Source organism: Halichondria panicea, chromosome 7, assembly GCF_963675165.1.
Source record: "Halichondria panicea chromosome 7, odHalPani1.1, whole genome shotgun sequence".
Classification (NCBI taxonomy): domain Eukaryota; kingdom Metazoa; phylum Porifera; class Demospongiae; order Suberitida; family Halichondriidae; genus Halichondria; species Halichondria panicea.
The window spans coordinates 548,419-564,910 of NC_087383.1; the positions used below are offsets into that span (position 1 = coordinate 548,419).

The window sequence follows — 16,492 nt, forward strand, 5'->3', positions numbered from 1 at the left end:
ACGGATCATCATCTCGCTGGGATGAAACGGCTGGCTTGCAACTGATAATACTCCAAATAAGGGAAGTGGGTGGATCTATCGGCCTTGGCAATAATAATAAGTCATGGCTGCTCCATCTATGGAGGATGTCTTGTTTGGTGATGTCCGTGTCAAGAGAAGCAAGGTGGCTAAACTACAGGTTGAAGGAGACCTAGAGGCTCTGTTTGTCAGCACAGAATATGATGACAGGGACCTCCTCGTAACACTCACCGACTGTGAGCGAGCTTGGAATGGATGTCTCACACACACTCAGCTCTCTGATCTAGCCAGCAAAGCTAATCTGGAGCGAGCCGAGTACGTGAAGATGACTTTGAATGCATTGAACGGTTCCACAGACACTCCGTGTGTGTGTGCAGTATCTCTACGAGGAGCTGCTCTTAAGTTAAGCTGGAAGAAGCTACTCAAGGATGGTGTCCGTTTTGAGCTGGGATCGATGACTCTTAGTCGGCAGGAGGCAGTTAAAGAGGTTCAATGTTCTTTATTGGATTTCCTAGTAGAGCGAGTGAATGACCTGCAGAACGAGATGGGCCAGTTGAAAGATGCAAACGTTCGATTGGACAGAGAACACAGAAGTGCACTCTCAAGACTTGAAGCTAATGTGCAACTCAAGGAATCGATTGAAAACGATTTGTTTGGCAAATTCCGATTGATCCTCAACAGCAAAAAGGCAAAAATCCGTCATTTATTAGAGGCAAGGCCTGAAGTGTCTGCTGAAGGTAGTGATGACGATTCCCTTGAAAACCAATTACCATCACCACCAGAAAAGAAAGGGGAGGAGTTAGCCCCCTCCCCAAAGAGAGCTGCTCCAGTTAAAAGACGCAAGAGAGTGGCTGCCAGTCGATCTTCCTCTGTTCCTGAACCACCGATCATCGAGCGACGAACAAGAACACCCAGCGAAGGAGAGGCAATGGAGTCCGACAAACTATTAGAACTGCTATAAAATTATGTTCTCGTTTATACTAGACATTCTACAGTTGTTCATTTTGTCTATTAGAACAATATTAAATTGGTAAAGGTAAAATTAATGATCATTTTTATTTAATAGCTACAAATAGAATCTACATAAGTGAAGTGATAATCTCAACCGGGCAACCACATGGACGTCGATGGAAGTCCACAAGAAGTTTGCTTCTCTGATCCACAGCCATCTCAGGCTACCAGCTGTACTGGAGGAGCTAGAGGTGTGAGCTACACACACTGTTGAGATGGCTGCTGCTTACAATGTGCTTACACTGATACTAACCCTCCCCCCTCCCTCAGACTGGTGATGACTGGGTCCTGGCTGAGATGCCTGGTGCTGACAGTGTGCTGGTTACTCAGGAGTACACACGGCTGGTGCTGGACGGCACACCTGCCGCTGTAGGGAGGGCTCTGGTTGAGAGGGGGTTATTAGACCATCGTGCGTTCAGGGGGTCTGTACTAAGGGTATGTCTAACTGTTGCTAAGTATACATGTAAGTATTTAAATTATTATTCTAGAATGTTGGTCAATTATCGCTGAGTCAATTGACGGGGCTTGTACAAGAGGAGCTGCTCGAATTCAATGATCTATTATCAAAGTAAGCAGTTAAGATGCTAGGGTACTTGTATCTATTTTCTTATTTCAGGGAAGCTATTGATCACATACTATCTCTGTTGTCACCGGATATAGACTGGACAACCACACAAGGTACGCGTTGGGGTCATTATCTCTGCACTCATACCATCTCCCAGTAGATCTACTGTGTAGAGCCATTGCAGCCGCATATCCCAGAGGTCATAGGTCAAATACGGAACTAGCTCAACACCTCACACTATCGCTGATCTCTTGTAAGTGTGTGTAATGAGTGGGCGTGTGTGCGTGTGGTGGGTAGATGGTTGCCTTCCTTGCAGCCTTGTCCCAGAGTGCTGTGTGTTTGTCCATCATCCAGAGTGTCAGGAGTCGGCTACAGCAAGATGCTATGGATGACCTTTGTACTCAATTGCTGCTCAATAAACTCTCAGAAAACACTCCACAGAGTTGTAAGTTATCAAATAATCGAATGTCATTTAATGTCTTATCCGTTTAGTTGAGAGCGTTTTGCAGAGCCAAGAAAAATGGAAATATTCGTGTCTCCCAGTAACTACCAAACAGTTCTTCAGCATGGTGAGCTAATCCTGTGTTGAATACTAGCTCTGTTGACAGATTCCCTCCGTCCCTGTCAGCTGGTGCGAGGTAGTGACAGTCTACTGGGCCCTCTCCACTCTACCCTCGTGTATTGCCCCCAGGTGAGCACCCAGAGACTGTAGCCCAGTGGCAATCCTTGCAGGCTACGCGGGGGGTCAATGTATCCACACAGGGGGTGGACACACCCACTCAATGTACCCCTACAGGTACACTGGGGACACCTCCTCTCATTCACAGTCTGCCTACTTCACGGTAACTCTCCATCCGGAATCAAAGGTTTGACGCAAATAATAATAATTATACTTTCATTATAATTATACATGTCTTTTTAATAGATGCGCTCATGCAGATGCTTCAGCATTCGTTGTCTGGTGAGCTTGTTCTATTGTTCCGCTGCTCGCTACTCATGAGCAGGCAAGCGTCACTAGAGGGAGGTCACCTGTTTCCCAGCTACTCTCAGTGGTTCAAGGTGTGCACTGCACGTGTGTCTGTATAGGGTAATGGTGCAGCTGCTTCCTCTTGTATTGGCTTGCCATGAGTGTGCTTAGTTAATAGGAGCTAGAATATTGTTTGGTTAATAATCAACTTATATGCAGGAGGTGTGTGAGAAAGCTGTGAAACCTGACAGTGAGAAAGCTGAGAAAGCTGTGAAAGCTGTGAATTTCAAAGCTGTTAGTGGCAAAAAACAGGTTCAGTTCCTCACAAAATGGTTAACAGATCTTGTGCCCCAGGAACCAGCCTACGCTCTCAAGGTAACCATGGCAGGGTAGACTATAGACCACCCCCTCCCACTACAGGCACACCTAGTACTGGCCAGCTCTAGCCTCGAGGTTAACAAGAGAGCCACTCAGGACTACACTGACCTCGTCAAGACACGGCTATCAGAGATTAAGGTATAATGTATGTAGTATTACTGTTACTGCCTTCCTCTCTCACTTGCTCATCACTGTAGGAGCCGGTCGATCGAATGTCCTGTCTACCACCCTCAGAGGTAATCACCACAGCCATCACCACCCACCCACACACACACACACACACACAGTTATCACTACCCCCATCACACACACACAGTAATCACCACCCCCACCACACACACAGTTAAAATCTGTTGTGAGTCATATGGAGAAAGCTCTGGCTAAATTCAAGTCGTCTGGTTGTGTACCGGATTTCCTCAAAGGAATGCATACGTTTAACAAACCTTACTACCAGGAGAGGTTTCTACGTTATCTCCTCTCTCCCAGTAACTATGAGAACAAGGACGTTCAGGATCTGATTGGAGCTTTGAAACAGTATGTTGTACAACAGCCATAACTTAGAATCGTTAATCCAATGTCTATGATTTTCTGAAAGCTTAGAAAGATACCTTTCAAATGATGTGTTTCAATACAAAATTTTTCCCGGGCCATAATTTGTCATTTTTCGGCCATGGACCATGGTCTGTCCAAATTGGCAAATACTTTTATCTCTCAAATACGAATTTTGATGACACCATTTGAAACGTCTCTTTTTAAGCTTTCGGAAAATCATAAAATAGTTGAATCCACATAAGTCAAGTTATGGCAGCTGAAAGAGTCAAACAGAGGGGGGGGGGGGGGGGGGTAGTTGAACATCTTTTAATAAATAACTTCAGTACCGTTGATCCAATGTAAATTTTTTTTGATTTTCTGAAAGCTCAGAAAAAAACTTTTCAAATGATGTGTTTAAATCCAATATTCGTTCGGGGCCATAATTTCTCATTTTTCGGCCTTGGACCATGGGCTATTATCCATGGTACGGCCAAATTAGCAAATACTTTTATCTTTCAAATATAAACTTTGATAACACCATTTGAAAGGTATTTTTCTAAGCTTTCAGAAAATCATAAAATCGTTGAGATTGGATCCATGGAATTCAAGTTATGGCAGCTGAAAGAGTCCCCGAACCATTGATTAAACGGATGGGGGGGGGGGTGTAGTTGAACATGTTTCAACAGCCATAACTTCAGTACCGTTGATCCAATGTCAAATTTTTTTAGATTTTCTGAAAGCTCAGAAAGGGACCTTTCAAATGATGTGTTTAGATCCAATATTCGTTCGGGGCCATTATTCGGCCTTGGACCATCCATGGTACGGCAAAATTAGCAAATACCAAAATAATATGATTTTTAATAACACCATTTGAAACATCTTTTTCTAAAGCTCACATAAAATTTGCCTTACTTTGTTATAAAGGAACAAGATGATTCCAGAGAAAATGCTCAGTAGATTCAAAATATTAGCTGAAACCAAAGGAGATGTGTCACTAATGGATGGTGTGATGAGTGACCCGTCTTATCTCTCGGAGCTTTCACAATCGCTCTCCCTCTCCACACATATCACAACCGCCCACGTTGAGGTGCCGTGCCCCCCCACACACACCACAGCACACACACTCTTCTCTCCTTGTACAGTTTGTGGACAAGCTATTAAGTCGAGTGTGCGAGACTATCTCCACCAACTCTCCCTCATGGATAGTGGCTCTTCTGGGCATGCTCAGTAGACACCCCACCTATTGCCAGGCTCTTCTTGTAAGGCTAGAGGAACTGCTGAGCCAGCAAGTGAGTCTATTAATACACCATATATTCAATCAATAGCTATATCGGCTGCTAAACAGGTGGCCTCACTGACAGAGGTACAAGTGGCCGGCCTGGGCACTCTGGTTGGGTTCCTGTGGGACAACAGCTCTGGGCTAGATCACACAGTCAGTGTGCAATGGGGAAATGCAGAGGTGGGTTGATGGTTCTGATGTTGCTAAAATTAAGCGTTTGCTTTTTCTAAAACAAATTTTAATTCTCTCTCATATGTACACGTACATGCAGACACTGAGGGAACTGGCAGAGCTTCTCATTGGACGCCTACCCGTGTGGTCATGTGATCGGGAGGTTGCTACAGCAACCCTGCTGTTCACCACCCACTGCACACAGTGTATTGAAAGCCTGTGCAGTGAGAACATTCCAACCACCTTACAGACGAGGGTGAGCCCTACAATTAATGATTTTAATGATTATAATTATACAACACAGATGGCGTATATGAGGCACAGAGTTGGATATGGGAGTACAGAAGTATGTCTTCCAAAGGTGAGAGCTAGTACAGCTAGTAGTAGGGTCATGGGGAGATGTTGTTGTAGGTTGTGTCCTCTTGAGCATACAGTATAGTTGTTGCTGCACTGCTGTAGGTAGTGCCCGTAATGGTAGCTGGCCTCTAGTGTAGATGCTAGACAGCAGCCCATGTGCGTGTGTGCTTCTCCTAGACGTGTTCTGCAACCCTCACTGCATTGGCCAGTCGTGCAGTTGTCTAATACTGGCCATAACCGCTCTCTCAGATCGAAGCACCTGTAGCAGTATTAGTAGTCACTACACACACACACACACACACACACACACACACACACACACACACACACACACACACACACACACACACACACACACCTCACACACACACACACACACACACACACACACACACACACACACACACACACACACACACACACACACACACACACACACACACACAGCCTTGTAACTGTACATACCTAGTGGCATTCCCATTGATATCACAAGCTGCAGACAGGGTTGCATGTAGACTCTCTAATTCTGAGCAGTCCCTTCCCAGTTGTCTCAATGGTTGCGTGCAGAAGGACCGACAGAGGTCCCCCAGTTCTGTAGGCCCTCTAACCAGGTCCACTGGCAGACCACCGTCTCCTAGAACCTCGAGCATGGCCTCATTGCATGATATGGGAATGCTGAGAGAGAGCAGGTGTCCAGATCTCTCACACAAACTGCCCTCAGGGAAACCATAGTCAAGCTATGAGGAGGGGGAGTGGGGGTAGTCTGATATAATTATTAGCTCATTTAATAGTTAGCTTACCTGTATAAGACTCTGTACACAAGCAGCTACACTACACAGTAGCAGCAATGCTATCAACATCTTGAGCACCTGTGTGCAATCTATTCAATGATAATTATCATTGCTCTGACAAATCATCTCCATAGCTACTGTACATGTTCATGTAACCAGTACATTTGTACATACAGTTGTTCATGTAACCATTTGTATATTGTGTAACTCTAGCTCTCCTCTTATTCTTGTGTGCTCTGTACAGGTGTGTTTTGGTGAGTGGTTGAGATGGGAGATACAGCGAGGAGACACTGACTACCTCCAACCAGAGCAAAGGTAAACCACTAGTCTATTTCTATCTGTACTTATGATTCTCGATTTGTACTTATGATTCAACATTTTTGAAAGGGCTCCCTCGTCTTGCAGATACCTGTACATGAGGGAGATGTTGACTCACTTCACTGGCAGTACTGATCAAGTGTCTTTGTGTGTGGAGTGCTTCACTGTGCAATGCTCTCTACCAGTCAAAGCTCACGCTCTCACCATGCTCATGGTGTGTGTGGTGTGTGGTGTGTGGGCGTGTGTGTGTGTGTGGGTCACCATGCAAGTCTCTCCTCTATAGCTGCTCTCATCAGATGTAAGGTCGTCATGGCTACCCGACGCTATCAAGAACGCTATACACAATGTGAGTTATTACTACCTTTATTACATACATCATTTTATCATTATCAATCCTCTGCAGGTATCCAACGACAACGACGATGGTTCTCTTCTCCACAGAGTTGTGCAGTACGTAAAGCACTTCCATATATGGACATCTGGGTACATGCTATTATTACACACACAGCATTGTCTGCAGTCTACCGGCTCCACTGTTGCTAGGCAACCACCACCTACTGGCCGAATGCCTCAGGCTATTATTAGTGAGTGTGTTACAAATAGACTGTGTCATTATTATTGATTCTGAGTGCAGGGCTTGGGGTCAAAGTTCATTCTACCGTTGGAACTGGTTGTTCACTTGAGTAGACCTGACGAGATTGACCTTTGCACCCTCTCCCCGCTGTATCACGCCTCTACCGTTGTACACTCCCCCAGACTTACCTCATCACTACCACCCACTCTCAGATCTCAAGTCAGCTGGCTACATAACAAGTGTGTATCGTATAGCGGGTTATTTTCGTATCCTCCAAACTTTTGTATTTTTCGTATTTAGACCATTAATCTGAAAATTAAAACTGCGAAATTAATCAATAAATTTTACATAGAATACATAAACATTTTAGTGGTTTATATGAAAATCTGCACCAACGAAAATTACTCGCTATAATAATGGTATCTGCATGACTATAATTTATGTGTATTGGTTGTGTCATGTCTTGCCTTATAGGGGTCCACTACCGGTGAATTTTAACCCCTCACTGTTGGGGGTGTGTTGGTTCTGTCACTATGCTAGTAACCATGGTAATATAATAACGGACGTAAAGGCGGCTGTACAAGCAATGAGCCAATCAGATTTGAGTGAGGTGAGTTATATACAACGTGCTCTGTACCTCTGCCAATCAATTATTGAGTCTGTCTGCTGTAGTTCACTGGTGTGGTGACTGATGCTAGTGTGCGTACAATGAGTCAATGTTACCCCAGCTGTCCTCAATACATGAGGAGTCTTGTGAAGGTGAGTGTATGTCTTGTGTGGTGTAGTAGCTCTCATGATGATGATGATGATGACAGGATTGTGTAAAGCTCTCTCCTCAATGTGTACTGTTGTTCAGTAGCGACCCACCTAATCAGCACACACGTATATTCAGGTAACACCCACACACAGAGTACACATATACGTACACACACCCCTCCCACCCCCCACACACACACACAGGAGAGAGTTTCCTTGCTCCACTAATTCGTCCCTATATCCATTGCTACTCTTTGAGTAAGTTTATTGCTACACCCACTAAAGGTCTATCTCTCTCCCCCCCCCCCCCCCCCCCTCCCAAGTGTTCTGAAGGAAGTGCCTGAGGCTGGACTGGTCCAGTTGGTTTGTGAGTGTCCTCCAATCCTTGAGCTGGTACTGTCAGCACACAAGACTGTAATGGAGTCCTGTGATGTAAGATCAATTAACTACTGATGATATGTAGAGTAAAAATGTGTACCTCCTTCCAGATACTGGAGTTGCTCACAGCTTCCACACACACTGCCAAGCTGTTGTTGAAGAATTTTCCTGAACTATCTGCTCAGGTTAGCCGTCCTACAACACTTGAACACATTTGTTAATTAATGTTTAATTCTTTCCATGCATGCAGACCACCAGCCTTCATCCCTCCCTCAAGCTATGGATGAACTAAACCAAGCATCATGTTATTAACATTATTTATCTATCTTTTGTGGAATGCCTGGAATTTGGACTGCATAACACTCATAATGTATTTGATAAGTTGGCTATCTTTACCAGACAACCAGTGAGAGAAGACACTAGACTAGCTAGCTATGCCCAGGAAAAAGCCATTCTCCAACAAACAGAAGAAGGTACAAATCCTGCACAAAAGAGAAAAAAAGAGAGATAAACTAGAGAGTGGTATGTATAGGTTACTATTAAATCCATAGCTAGCTACGATGGAACACATTATTTTGTCCGCTTATATTCAGAGATCGTTGAGGCCTCACAGCTGGTGGAGGGGGAGGTGTGCGAAGGGCCGATAGTGGTGGACAAGGTACATGAGCAGCCGTTGAAAGTGGGGACAAGTTATGACCCAAACAGATACCGCCTTCACTTCGAGAGAGAGTCTCGGGCAGAGATAGAGCGGAGGAAGCTGCTAGCTAAGAGAGAGATTATTAAACCAGTGGGGGAGGTAGGTCTACACAACACAACTAAATACATTTTTCTGGTCTGAAATTTATTTAAGTTTTAAGTTATTGTTAAAAAACACCCACACACACGGCACACACAGGAGAGCCTAGAAGTAGGTGTGGAGGGGGTGTACAGACCCGGCTCTGTGTTGGACATACCCAGACGCCCTCCGTGGAACTACAGTATGGGCAAGGCGGAGGTCGAAGGTCAAGAGGAGGCCATGTTTGAGGGGTATCTACGAGAGATCTACTCGAACCACAAGACAGAGGATCTCAGTTACTTTGAGCACAACCTAGAGGTGGGTGCACATCTACACAAATAACTATTTAAAACGTCTATTTCTAGAAAATCATTGAAATTGGTTCTTTCAGCTTCCATAACTTGAATACCGTGGGTTCAATTTTAACGATTTTGTAATTTTCTGAAAGCTTAGAAAGAGACCTTTCAAATGGTGTCATCAAAGTTCATATTTGATAGATAAAACTATATGCCAATTTGGCCATACCATGAATAATAGCCCATGGTCCAAGGCCGAAAAATGACAAATTATGGCCCCAAACAAATATTGGATCTAAACGCATCATTTGAAAGGTCTCTTTCTGAGCTTTCAGAAAATAAAAATAAAATTTAACATTGGATCAACGGTACTAAATTTATGGCTGTTGAAAGATGTTTAACTAACCCCCCTCCGTTTAATAATACAGACTTGGAGACAGCTGTGGAGAGTGTTGGAGATCTCTGATGTGATACTCTTCATCACAGACGCCCGACATCCTGTAAGACAGCCCCCCACACACACCCTCACACACACACACCTCACACACCCTCAGGCACTTCACTTCTCTCCCGCTCTGTACAACTATGTGGTGAAGGATCTCAAGAAACAGCTGGTCCTTATCTTAAACAAGGCAGGTCTCACTCTGTGCATTGCCCTTAACCTCGTTTTAACCTGTAGATTGATCTGGTGCCACCACAAGTAGCCGTTGCCTGGAGGCATTATTTCCTGAGCAAATTCCCCGAAGTGAATGTCATATGCTTCACTAGTTACCCTAGCAAAGACATATCTACACAACCCAGCAAGAAAGGTGTGCGAATTAATACGTGTGCACTGGTTTGTTTCAGCTAATCACTTGTTGCCTGGTTTGCTGCAGTTCACCTCAAGTTTAGGAGGTCAGGTCGCAATCTACCATCAGCTGTTGGTCCCCAAGAACTTTTATCGGTGTTGGAGGACATGTACAGGGGCAAAGGTACCACACAATGGGTGTGCTTGATTGTGTACAGACAGTATTTATTGTAGTTGATACTGCTGGATGGAAGGCCCAAGCATCACCAACCACCATCCCTGACAATGTTCCACGTACTATCACCCCTGACGATGGTCCACGTACCATTCCCCCTGACAATGGAACCAGTAGCAGCAGTGAGAGTGAGTCTGGAGACCATGAGATTGCAATGGCAACAAGTAGGTTTGTTCTTCTTCGTCATAATTACGAATTCAGTTTTTACTCCATGCAACAGTGTCTAGCAATCCCCTGGAGAGGGACTGTGTGAGTGCAGGAGTGCTCACCCTCGGATTGGTAGGTACGTCAACCCCCTCACCCCACCCCCCCTTAGTCTATAACCCCCTCCCTTATATATAGGTCATCCCAACGTTGGAAAATCATCCATCATCAATGGCCTACTGCGTCGAAAGGTACGTACACATCACCCTACCGCTATACTCTATATACACAGGCTCTCCCTCAGGCAGTGAGCACATCCCGTACCCCAGGCCACACCAAACACTTCCAGACAGTCTTCCTCTCTCCCTCACTCCGTCTCTGTGACTGCCCGGGCCTTGTCTTCCCCTCGTTAGTCAACAGACAACTACAGGTATCCCACTGACGCACATACACATTTTAATTGACTTCCTGTGATTTATTTGCCTCTTGATTTTCAATTTTAATTTTCGTTCTGTATAGCTCTTTGATACGTACATACGTCTGTTTGGAGTTAAATATTATTACCTTCCCCTTCTCTGCAGGTGTTGAGTGGTATATACCCAGTGGCCCAGGTACGAGAGCCCTACACTGCAGTAGGCTATATCACCGCAAGACTGCCTATTGTGGAAATGCTTGCTTTGCAACATCCCAATACTGTAGCCACTGTTGCCAAGAAAACCAAAGGAAGACGAACTGGTGATTTCGAACTTGATGACTCCATTCAAGCTAGCCATGTGCCCATTAACGATTGTCATGTGATGAGTGCTGAGCCACAGCAGTGGACGGCATGGGAAGTGTGTGATGGTGAGAATGTACTTAACGGAGTTACTCTAGTCATAAGATGATAATGTGATTTTCAATGGAATGAGGGAAATTATAGTTATCCTTGTACAGCTTGGGCCGATAAGAGAGGTTACATCACTGCTAGAGGGGCACGACTTGACACATACAGAGCAGGTGAGAACTAGTTCATCGCTACTCTATTATTGTTGCTATTATGATTGAGTTTCACCTATAGCTAACAGCCTCCTAAGATTGGTGGTGGATGGACGAATATGCCTCTATTTCGTTCCCCCCGGTTACACCAAGGATAAAGGTACATGCATGTGTTTTATTTTTAGGTCGGGAGCTTTTCTAGCAGGTATATAATTATTATGCTCTACAGTCTACAATAGTGTTTCCAGGGAAATTGTTTTGGTACTGTACATTGTAAGTTTCTTAGCAGCAATTGATTGTACACATTGCATACATTGTTCCTCATCTATATACGTGAAGACTATTGGGTGGGCCACAGTGAGGTGGGTGAGATGCTGGCACTACAGAGTGAGGGAATGAGCTCCACCAGGACAGATGTGATCAGCTCTGAGGAGGAAGAAGCTCAAGAAGAAACAATTAAATCAACTCTGAACAAATTTGCTTTATTAGCGAATGTTGATGACTAATAATGCTGTAATTATTGTTGGTTTTGGCTGCATTATAATTATTATTTATGTTGCTTAAATTAAAGAACATGCATGCATGCATGATTGTATGAATATTTTATGCTAGTCATCAGTGCTGATGTGCTGATTGATGTGCAATGTTCCAAAGTAGTCTATCTTTTCCCCCTCCTGATTTTGACTTTCTGATCTGCATGACTCTCCAGACTTGGCAGTTCTGCTCGAGCTCCTTGGTACTCTGTGGAATAGTGTGTGCATGTGCGGGGGGCTAGTGTGCAGGGCATGAAATCCGACATTCGCAACACAAGTTATGGCCTCTCAAAGAACAGGCCTGATTTAGAAAAACCCACTCATAGCCTACGCTTTTTCAGATCACGAAAAATTTAGTCGCTGATCTAAGAACACGATAATTATTACAATTGTATCCATTGGCATAGATAACATACGTTTTGAGTTAATTATACTGTTCTCTTCTGTTTGATTTTCAAGCTTATTGTTGAGAATAGCCGCCTTATGAAGATTCTCCTTCATACTCTGTACAGCCTTCTTTTTAGTGGTATCCCCCAAAGCTGCATGTACGAACACACACTTGTGTATTGTGTTCAACTTATTATATTACCAAGTACAAGTACTCACCATATACCCTGAGTTTTTCTCTAGCGTCGTTTTGCTCCTATAAAACAGGACAGAAGAATAGTAACACACAGTGTAGCTAAAAAAACGAATAAACTAATTTACCACTCTCAATTGTAGCCTCAATTCTTTGTTGGCTTTCTTCAATGCAAATGATTGCCCAGCAAAATAGTAGATCACTATGCTGATTTGTACATACACATAAACATTATAGCACATGTGTGGTAGATACACAGGTTTACCATAGCAAGGCAATGAGTGGTATGAGAACAGTAGGCCTTTGACAGTAGCCAATAACAGTCTGTACAATACTTGGCCACGTAGCAATTTCATCCACCACAATATGCAACATGTTGGGTAGGCCTCTGCAAAATAGAGTGATAAATATAAGTTTAGCTAGGAAACATAGATTTACCTGAATGGACCACAGTTGTTGGACGGTACAAGCTCCACAGCAACATAGATTACTGGCAGTGCAACCGTAAACACGGTGAGGAGAAGTAGCCCCATGTAAAAGTTTCGTGTGGAGGCTATCCTGAACAGAGTGTCAGCAGGTTTGTTGAAGAAATTAACTGCTCCTACTTTAGCGTAGAAGGTTACCACATTCTTAGCAAAGCCAATACCGACTAGTATAGGGCAGAACAACACTCCAAACCTGCAGTAGCAATACAACACAATAGCCTCCATTATGTTAAATAACTCACATAATCAATGCCTGCCCATATACCAGATTCAGCACGTTGCCAGCCACTTGGAACTCACCACGTCCAATCTAAACACAAACATTAGTATACATAAGGAATTTAACTTTAAGATTCTTACCCATTCGTTGTAGAGTTTGTTGAGATTGGTGCATGGTAAAAACAAGCGTGTGCTGAGTATCCACCTAGCCCCATCCAGTAGTATAACAAATCCTAGATCAGTAAGGAGGTTGATAATGGTGAGTTTGTAGAGCTCTTGTCCAATGATAGTCTCCCAACAACAATGAGAGGTTGCCTGAGATGGGGGAGAGGCGATGAAATGGAGGGGGCCCCCGGCATATAGACATAGACTTACCTCACAGGTGCTACTGAGTGTGAACAGTGCTACCACTAGCACATACAAACTGGAAAAGTACAATACAAACATCCTGCACGAAAAGCATCAAATCGGCGATCACACACGTACTATATAACTATGGTATGGTATCCACCAAATGTACCTTAAGAGCATCATCTTGAGTGCTCCCCTAGGATGAAATCCCTCTACTAGTCCAGCCATTCGAAACAGTAATGGAATGATAAAATTACGAGCTACAATAACAAGTTGAACCTGCAAGGGCACAAAACAGTTGATTAGTGAGTTGATGTACGTGCTGTATAACAAGTTGCCTGGAATGCTAGAATGAGTCGGTAAAGTCCTTCCCAGCCTTGACCCACGGCTGCCAAAATGTCTGTGTTCTGATCAACAGTTTTTGCATTCTCCACAACAAGGACAATAGCGTAACTTGAGGCAGCCAAAGCAGCTAACAGGAAAAAGTTCGTGAAACCTCGTATAACCCACCGCCACACACTGCATGAAACAAACAAATGTACTAATTAATTTAATTATGTATTTCAATTAGTGTACGTTTTTTTTCCTGTTTGTTCTTGTTTCTTTGCCTCAGCAATAGTTTCCTTGAGAGATATTCCAATTTTCTTTCTCATCCCAGCAGCCAAATTAGAAGATGTAATGGCAAAGTCCCAGCTAGCAAACACCTTCCATGAGAATAAGAAATGCTCACCCGCATTCGCAACCTTTATTGACTTTAGTTTTTTAGCCATACTGTATGGGGGAATGAAACTCCAAGCTTGGCCTTACATGTACTCACCTTTTGAGTATGGCAGCTCCACTTATTACAAAGATGCCCACTAAAACAAGTAGATAGGCTAACGGTAGTTTGTATTGGATTACTCCAAATTGAAGGTAGGGCTCTTTGTTAGCAGGAGGTGCAGTGTAGGACTCATTTTGACCAGAGTCATAGTAGCCGTAGAATAGAACTGAATACTCAAATGCGTATCCCTATATCTACAAAATAATTTATATAACTTATGCACTAAGGCACTTACTCTCCCATCTATGACGATTGAGATAGCAGAAGTGTTCCCTCTGATACTATCGGGAACATCCAGACCATGACCAACAAGCAGCTGAGGGAGTACAATGAAACAGACCACAAACACTGTGAGGACCAAATTCAGAGCACACATCCAGCGGAGGAAGTCGAAGAAAGATGCAACAGTTGTACCAAAGTTCCCTGCGATTAAATGATATAATGGATAATATAGGACAAGTGTGTAATATACCTTCTATGTTCTTGATGGTAGTGTTCCACACAGTGAAGGTCTCTGTTATCGTGTTAAACAGGCGCTTGGCCTTGGTGAGTGCCTGGATGCATGAGGGGAGCTCATACAATCCACAAAATATAATTTTGCTCACCAAGCCAGAGGAATCTCTGAATGTGTCTATTGTGTTCAAGTTGTGAGCGTGCTTGTGGAGATTTTCCTTGCAACTCCTGAAGAAAAAATTATTAAGTAAAGGTTGTTACCTAGAGCATTAAACATTACCTTAGAGCGGCCAGCTTAACTTGCATGGGCCACGGTTGTGCTCTGAATGTAGTGATAATCTTACGTTGCTCTTGAATAAAGTGATGCAGCTCATGAGAGCTGGACACCTTGGGCTCTATGGGTTGAGCAGCCACGCTCACTGTGTGGCTGACAGCACCTGATAGACTACAACAAACACCATAATGCCAACAGACAAGCTACATGTACAATGGAATACCTTGAGTTCTCCTCCTGTCTCCGTCTGCTGAGAGAATCCTTTTCACTGAGACCACCTGCCGAACCAAATCTCTTATCACGTCCAACCACCTCCTCTTCATTGCCTTCAATAGACTCCACGCCAATCACAAGTGTTTCTCCTTCGTCCAGACCAACTCTCTCATCACATTCAACCACCCCCTCCTTTTCCTCAATAGACTCCATGCTAATCGTAACTTCTTTGTCCAGACCAACTCTCTCATCACGTCCGACCACTACCTCCTTTTCCTTGACTTCCATAGACTCCACGCTAACAGGTGTTTCTCCTTCGTCCAGACCAACTCTCTCATCACGACCAACCACGACCTCCTTTTCCTTAACTTCAATAGACACCATGCTAATTGTAACTTCTTCTTCATCCAGACCAACTCTCTCATCACGTCCAACCACCTCCTTTTGCTTGACTTCAGTAGACTCCATGCTAATCGTAACTTCTCCTTCGTCCAGACCAAATCTCTCATCACGTCCACCCATCTCCTCGTTATTGACTTCAATAGACTCCACACTAATCGTAACTATGTCTCCTTCGTTCGGACCAACTCTCTCATGAGTTTCAACCACCTCCTCCACTTCCTTGACCTCAATAGACTCCACGCTAATCGAAACTTCTCCTTCGTCCAGACCAACTCTCTCATCACGTCCAATCACCACTTCCTCTTCATTGACTTCATCCACGCTAATTGTAGCTTCTTCTTCGTCTAGACCATAGATACTATCTATGTCCTGACGTAGACGTAGACCAACTCTCTCATCACGTCCAACTACCTCCTCTTCATTGACTTCAATAGACTCCACGCTAATCCTAGGTATTTCTTCTTTGTCTTCATCTAGTATTAATATTATAGTGAGCAGTGAGTAAATAAATGCTGTTACTAACAGTGTTAGCTATCATTTTGACGAGCCATGTTAGAATGATTTGCTATCACTACAGCTACTGTACTTTGTTTGGTACTCAAAAAACTCACCCATAGAGTGCCTTTATACAATTACAAGCATGCAGTGGAGCGCGAGCTAGTGCATGCAGCTAGTGTCTCAGCTCCGACTTAAACTAGCCATGCATGCAGGTATCCCAGCAACACAGGCTGTTGAGCCCCCGGCCCCAGGCACTTTTCGTAACCGAGCTGTCTAGATAGTCTGCATGTGGAAAATTGCACTTCTGCAATAGCAGAAGCAGTCGAGTTACAGGCATAATTATGGCTCAACAGCACTT

The 16,492-nt window shown here is 44.0% G+C and overlaps 4 protein-coding genes across 6 annotated transcripts; 3 read left to right on the forward strand and 1 right to left on the reverse strand.

Moving 5' to 3' along the window:
• Nucleotides 1-46: 46 nt before the first annotated feature.
• LOC135338997 (DNA repair protein XRCC4-like) lies at nucleotides 47-1,083 on the forward strand. The gene has a single exon (XM_064535084.1). It carries the CDS (start codon nucleotides 104-106, stop codon nucleotides 977-979), a length of 876 nt encoding a protein of 291 aa, XP_064391154.1. The 5' UTR covers nucleotides 47-103; the 3' UTR covers nucleotides 980-1,083.
• Nucleotides 1,030-8,482, forward strand: LOC135338994 (uncharacterized). Of its 2 annotated transcripts, XM_064535077.1 has the most exons (32): nucleotides 1,030-1,220; nucleotides 1,300-1,464; nucleotides 1,518-1,597; nucleotides 1,646-1,707; nucleotides 1,755-1,847; nucleotides 1,911-2,039; nucleotides 2,087-2,163; nucleotides 2,223-2,285; nucleotides 2,391-2,460; nucleotides 2,520-2,653; nucleotides 2,781-2,936; nucleotides 2,982-3,077; nucleotides 3,137-3,175; nucleotides 3,283-3,473; nucleotides 4,395-4,557; nucleotides 4,613-4,759; nucleotides 4,816-4,929; nucleotides 5,021-5,176; nucleotides 5,225-5,281; nucleotides 6,313-6,383; nucleotides 6,474-6,600; nucleotides 6,670-6,732; nucleotides 6,790-6,836; nucleotides 6,895-6,970; nucleotides 7,021-7,199; nucleotides 7,435-7,570; nucleotides 7,633-7,719; nucleotides 7,776-7,852; nucleotides 7,921-7,974; nucleotides 8,040-8,148; nucleotides 8,205-8,279; nucleotides 8,345-8,482. In XM_064535077.1, exons 1-32 carry the CDS (start codon nucleotides 1,146-1,148, stop codon nucleotides 8,384-8,386), a joined length of 3,210 nt encoding a protein of 1,069 aa, XP_064391147.1. In that variant the 5' UTR covers nucleotides 1,030-1,145; the 3' UTR covers nucleotides 8,387-8,482. The 2 variants fall into 2 exon arrangements, with proteins under 2 accessions (XP_064391147.1, XP_064391148.1); XM_064535078.1 differs by lacking the exons at nucleotides 1,030-1,220; nucleotides 1,300-1,464; nucleotides 1,518-1,597 and having other exon boundaries at nucleotides 1,659-1,707; nucleotides 1,949-2,039.
• LOC135338996 (guanine nucleotide-binding protein-like 1) lies at nucleotides 8,458-11,891 on the forward strand. The gene is made up of 15 exons (XM_064535083.1): nucleotides 8,458-8,616; nucleotides 8,688-8,890; nucleotides 8,990-9,187; nucleotides 9,594-9,665; nucleotides 9,720-9,797; nucleotides 9,845-9,974; nucleotides 10,041-10,136; nucleotides 10,187-10,351; nucleotides 10,408-10,470; nucleotides 10,530-10,582; nucleotides 10,636-10,761; nucleotides 10,913-11,174; nucleotides 11,265-11,327; nucleotides 11,389-11,466; nucleotides 11,646-11,891. Exons 1-15 carry the CDS (start codon nucleotides 8,529-8,531, stop codon nucleotides 11,810-11,812), a joined length of 1,842 nt encoding a protein of 613 aa, XP_064391153.1. The 5' UTR covers nucleotides 8,458-8,528; the 3' UTR covers nucleotides 11,813-11,891.
• LOC135338995 (transmembrane channel-like protein 1) lies at nucleotides 11,874-16,347 on the reverse strand. 2 transcript variants are annotated; one of them, XM_064535082.1, is made up of 19 exons: nucleotides 16,248-16,347; nucleotides 15,245-16,109; nucleotides 15,028-15,192; nucleotides 14,900-14,975; nucleotides 14,767-14,848; nucleotides 14,530-14,717; nucleotides 14,292-14,482; nucleotides 14,051-14,245; nucleotides 13,813-13,993; nucleotides 13,644-13,753; nucleotides 13,499-13,571; nucleotides 13,265-13,438; nucleotides 13,147-13,214; nucleotides 12,858-13,097; nucleotides 12,685-12,807; nucleotides 12,548-12,626; nucleotides 12,446-12,482; nucleotides 12,256-12,378; nucleotides 11,874-12,047 (listed from the first exon to the last, which is right to left on the reverse strand). In XM_064535082.1, exons 1-19 carry the CDS (start codon nucleotides 16,249-16,251, stop codon nucleotides 11,965-11,967), a joined length of 3,057 nt encoding a protein of 1,018 aa, XP_064391152.1. In that variant the 5' UTR covers nucleotides 16,252-16,347; the 3' UTR covers nucleotides 11,874-11,964. The 2 variants fall into 2 exon arrangements, with proteins under 2 accessions (XP_064391152.1, XP_064391151.1); XM_064535081.1 differs by having other exon boundaries at nucleotides 13,265-13,571.
• Nucleotides 16,348-16,492: the final 145 nt, after the last annotated feature.

Coding starts and splice junctions, on each gene's coding strand:
- LOC135338997 (XM_064535084.1), top strand. CDS start 104: ATGGCTGCTCCATCTATGGAGGATGTCTTGTTTGGTGATGTCCGTGTC.
- LOC135338994 (XM_064535077.1), top strand. CDS start 1,146: ATGGAAGTCCACAAGAAGTTTGCTTCTCTGATCCACAGCCATCTCAGG. Junction 2,040..2,086: donor AGAAAACACTCCACAGAGTT/GTAAGTTATCAA, acceptor TTATCCGTTTAG/TTGAGAGCGTTTTGCAGAGC. Junction 6,601..6,669: donor ACGCTCTCACCATGCTCATG/GTGTGTGTGGTG, acceptor TCTCCTCTATAG/CTGCTCTCATCAGATGTAAG.
- LOC135338996 (XM_064535083.1), top strand. CDS start 8,529: ATGCCCAGGAAAAAGCCATTCTCCAACAAACAGAAGAAGGTACAAATC. Junction 9,188..9,593: donor ACTTTGAGCACAACCTAGAG/GTGGGTGCACAT, acceptor TTAATAATACAG/ACTTGGAGACAGCTGTGGAG. Junction 10,471..10,529: donor GCTCACCCTCGGATTGGTAG/GTACGTCAACCC, acceptor CCTTATATATAG/GTCATCCCAACGTTGGAAAA.
- LOC135338995 (XM_064535081.1), bottom strand. Junction 14,718..14,766: donor TACCATCAAGAACATAGAAG/GTATATTACACA, acceptor ATTTAATCGCAG/GGAACTTTGGTACAACTGTT. Junction 13,754..13,812: donor GACTCATTCTAGCATTCCAG/GCAACTTGTTAT, acceptor GTGCCCTTGCAG/GTTCAACTTGTTATTGTAGC.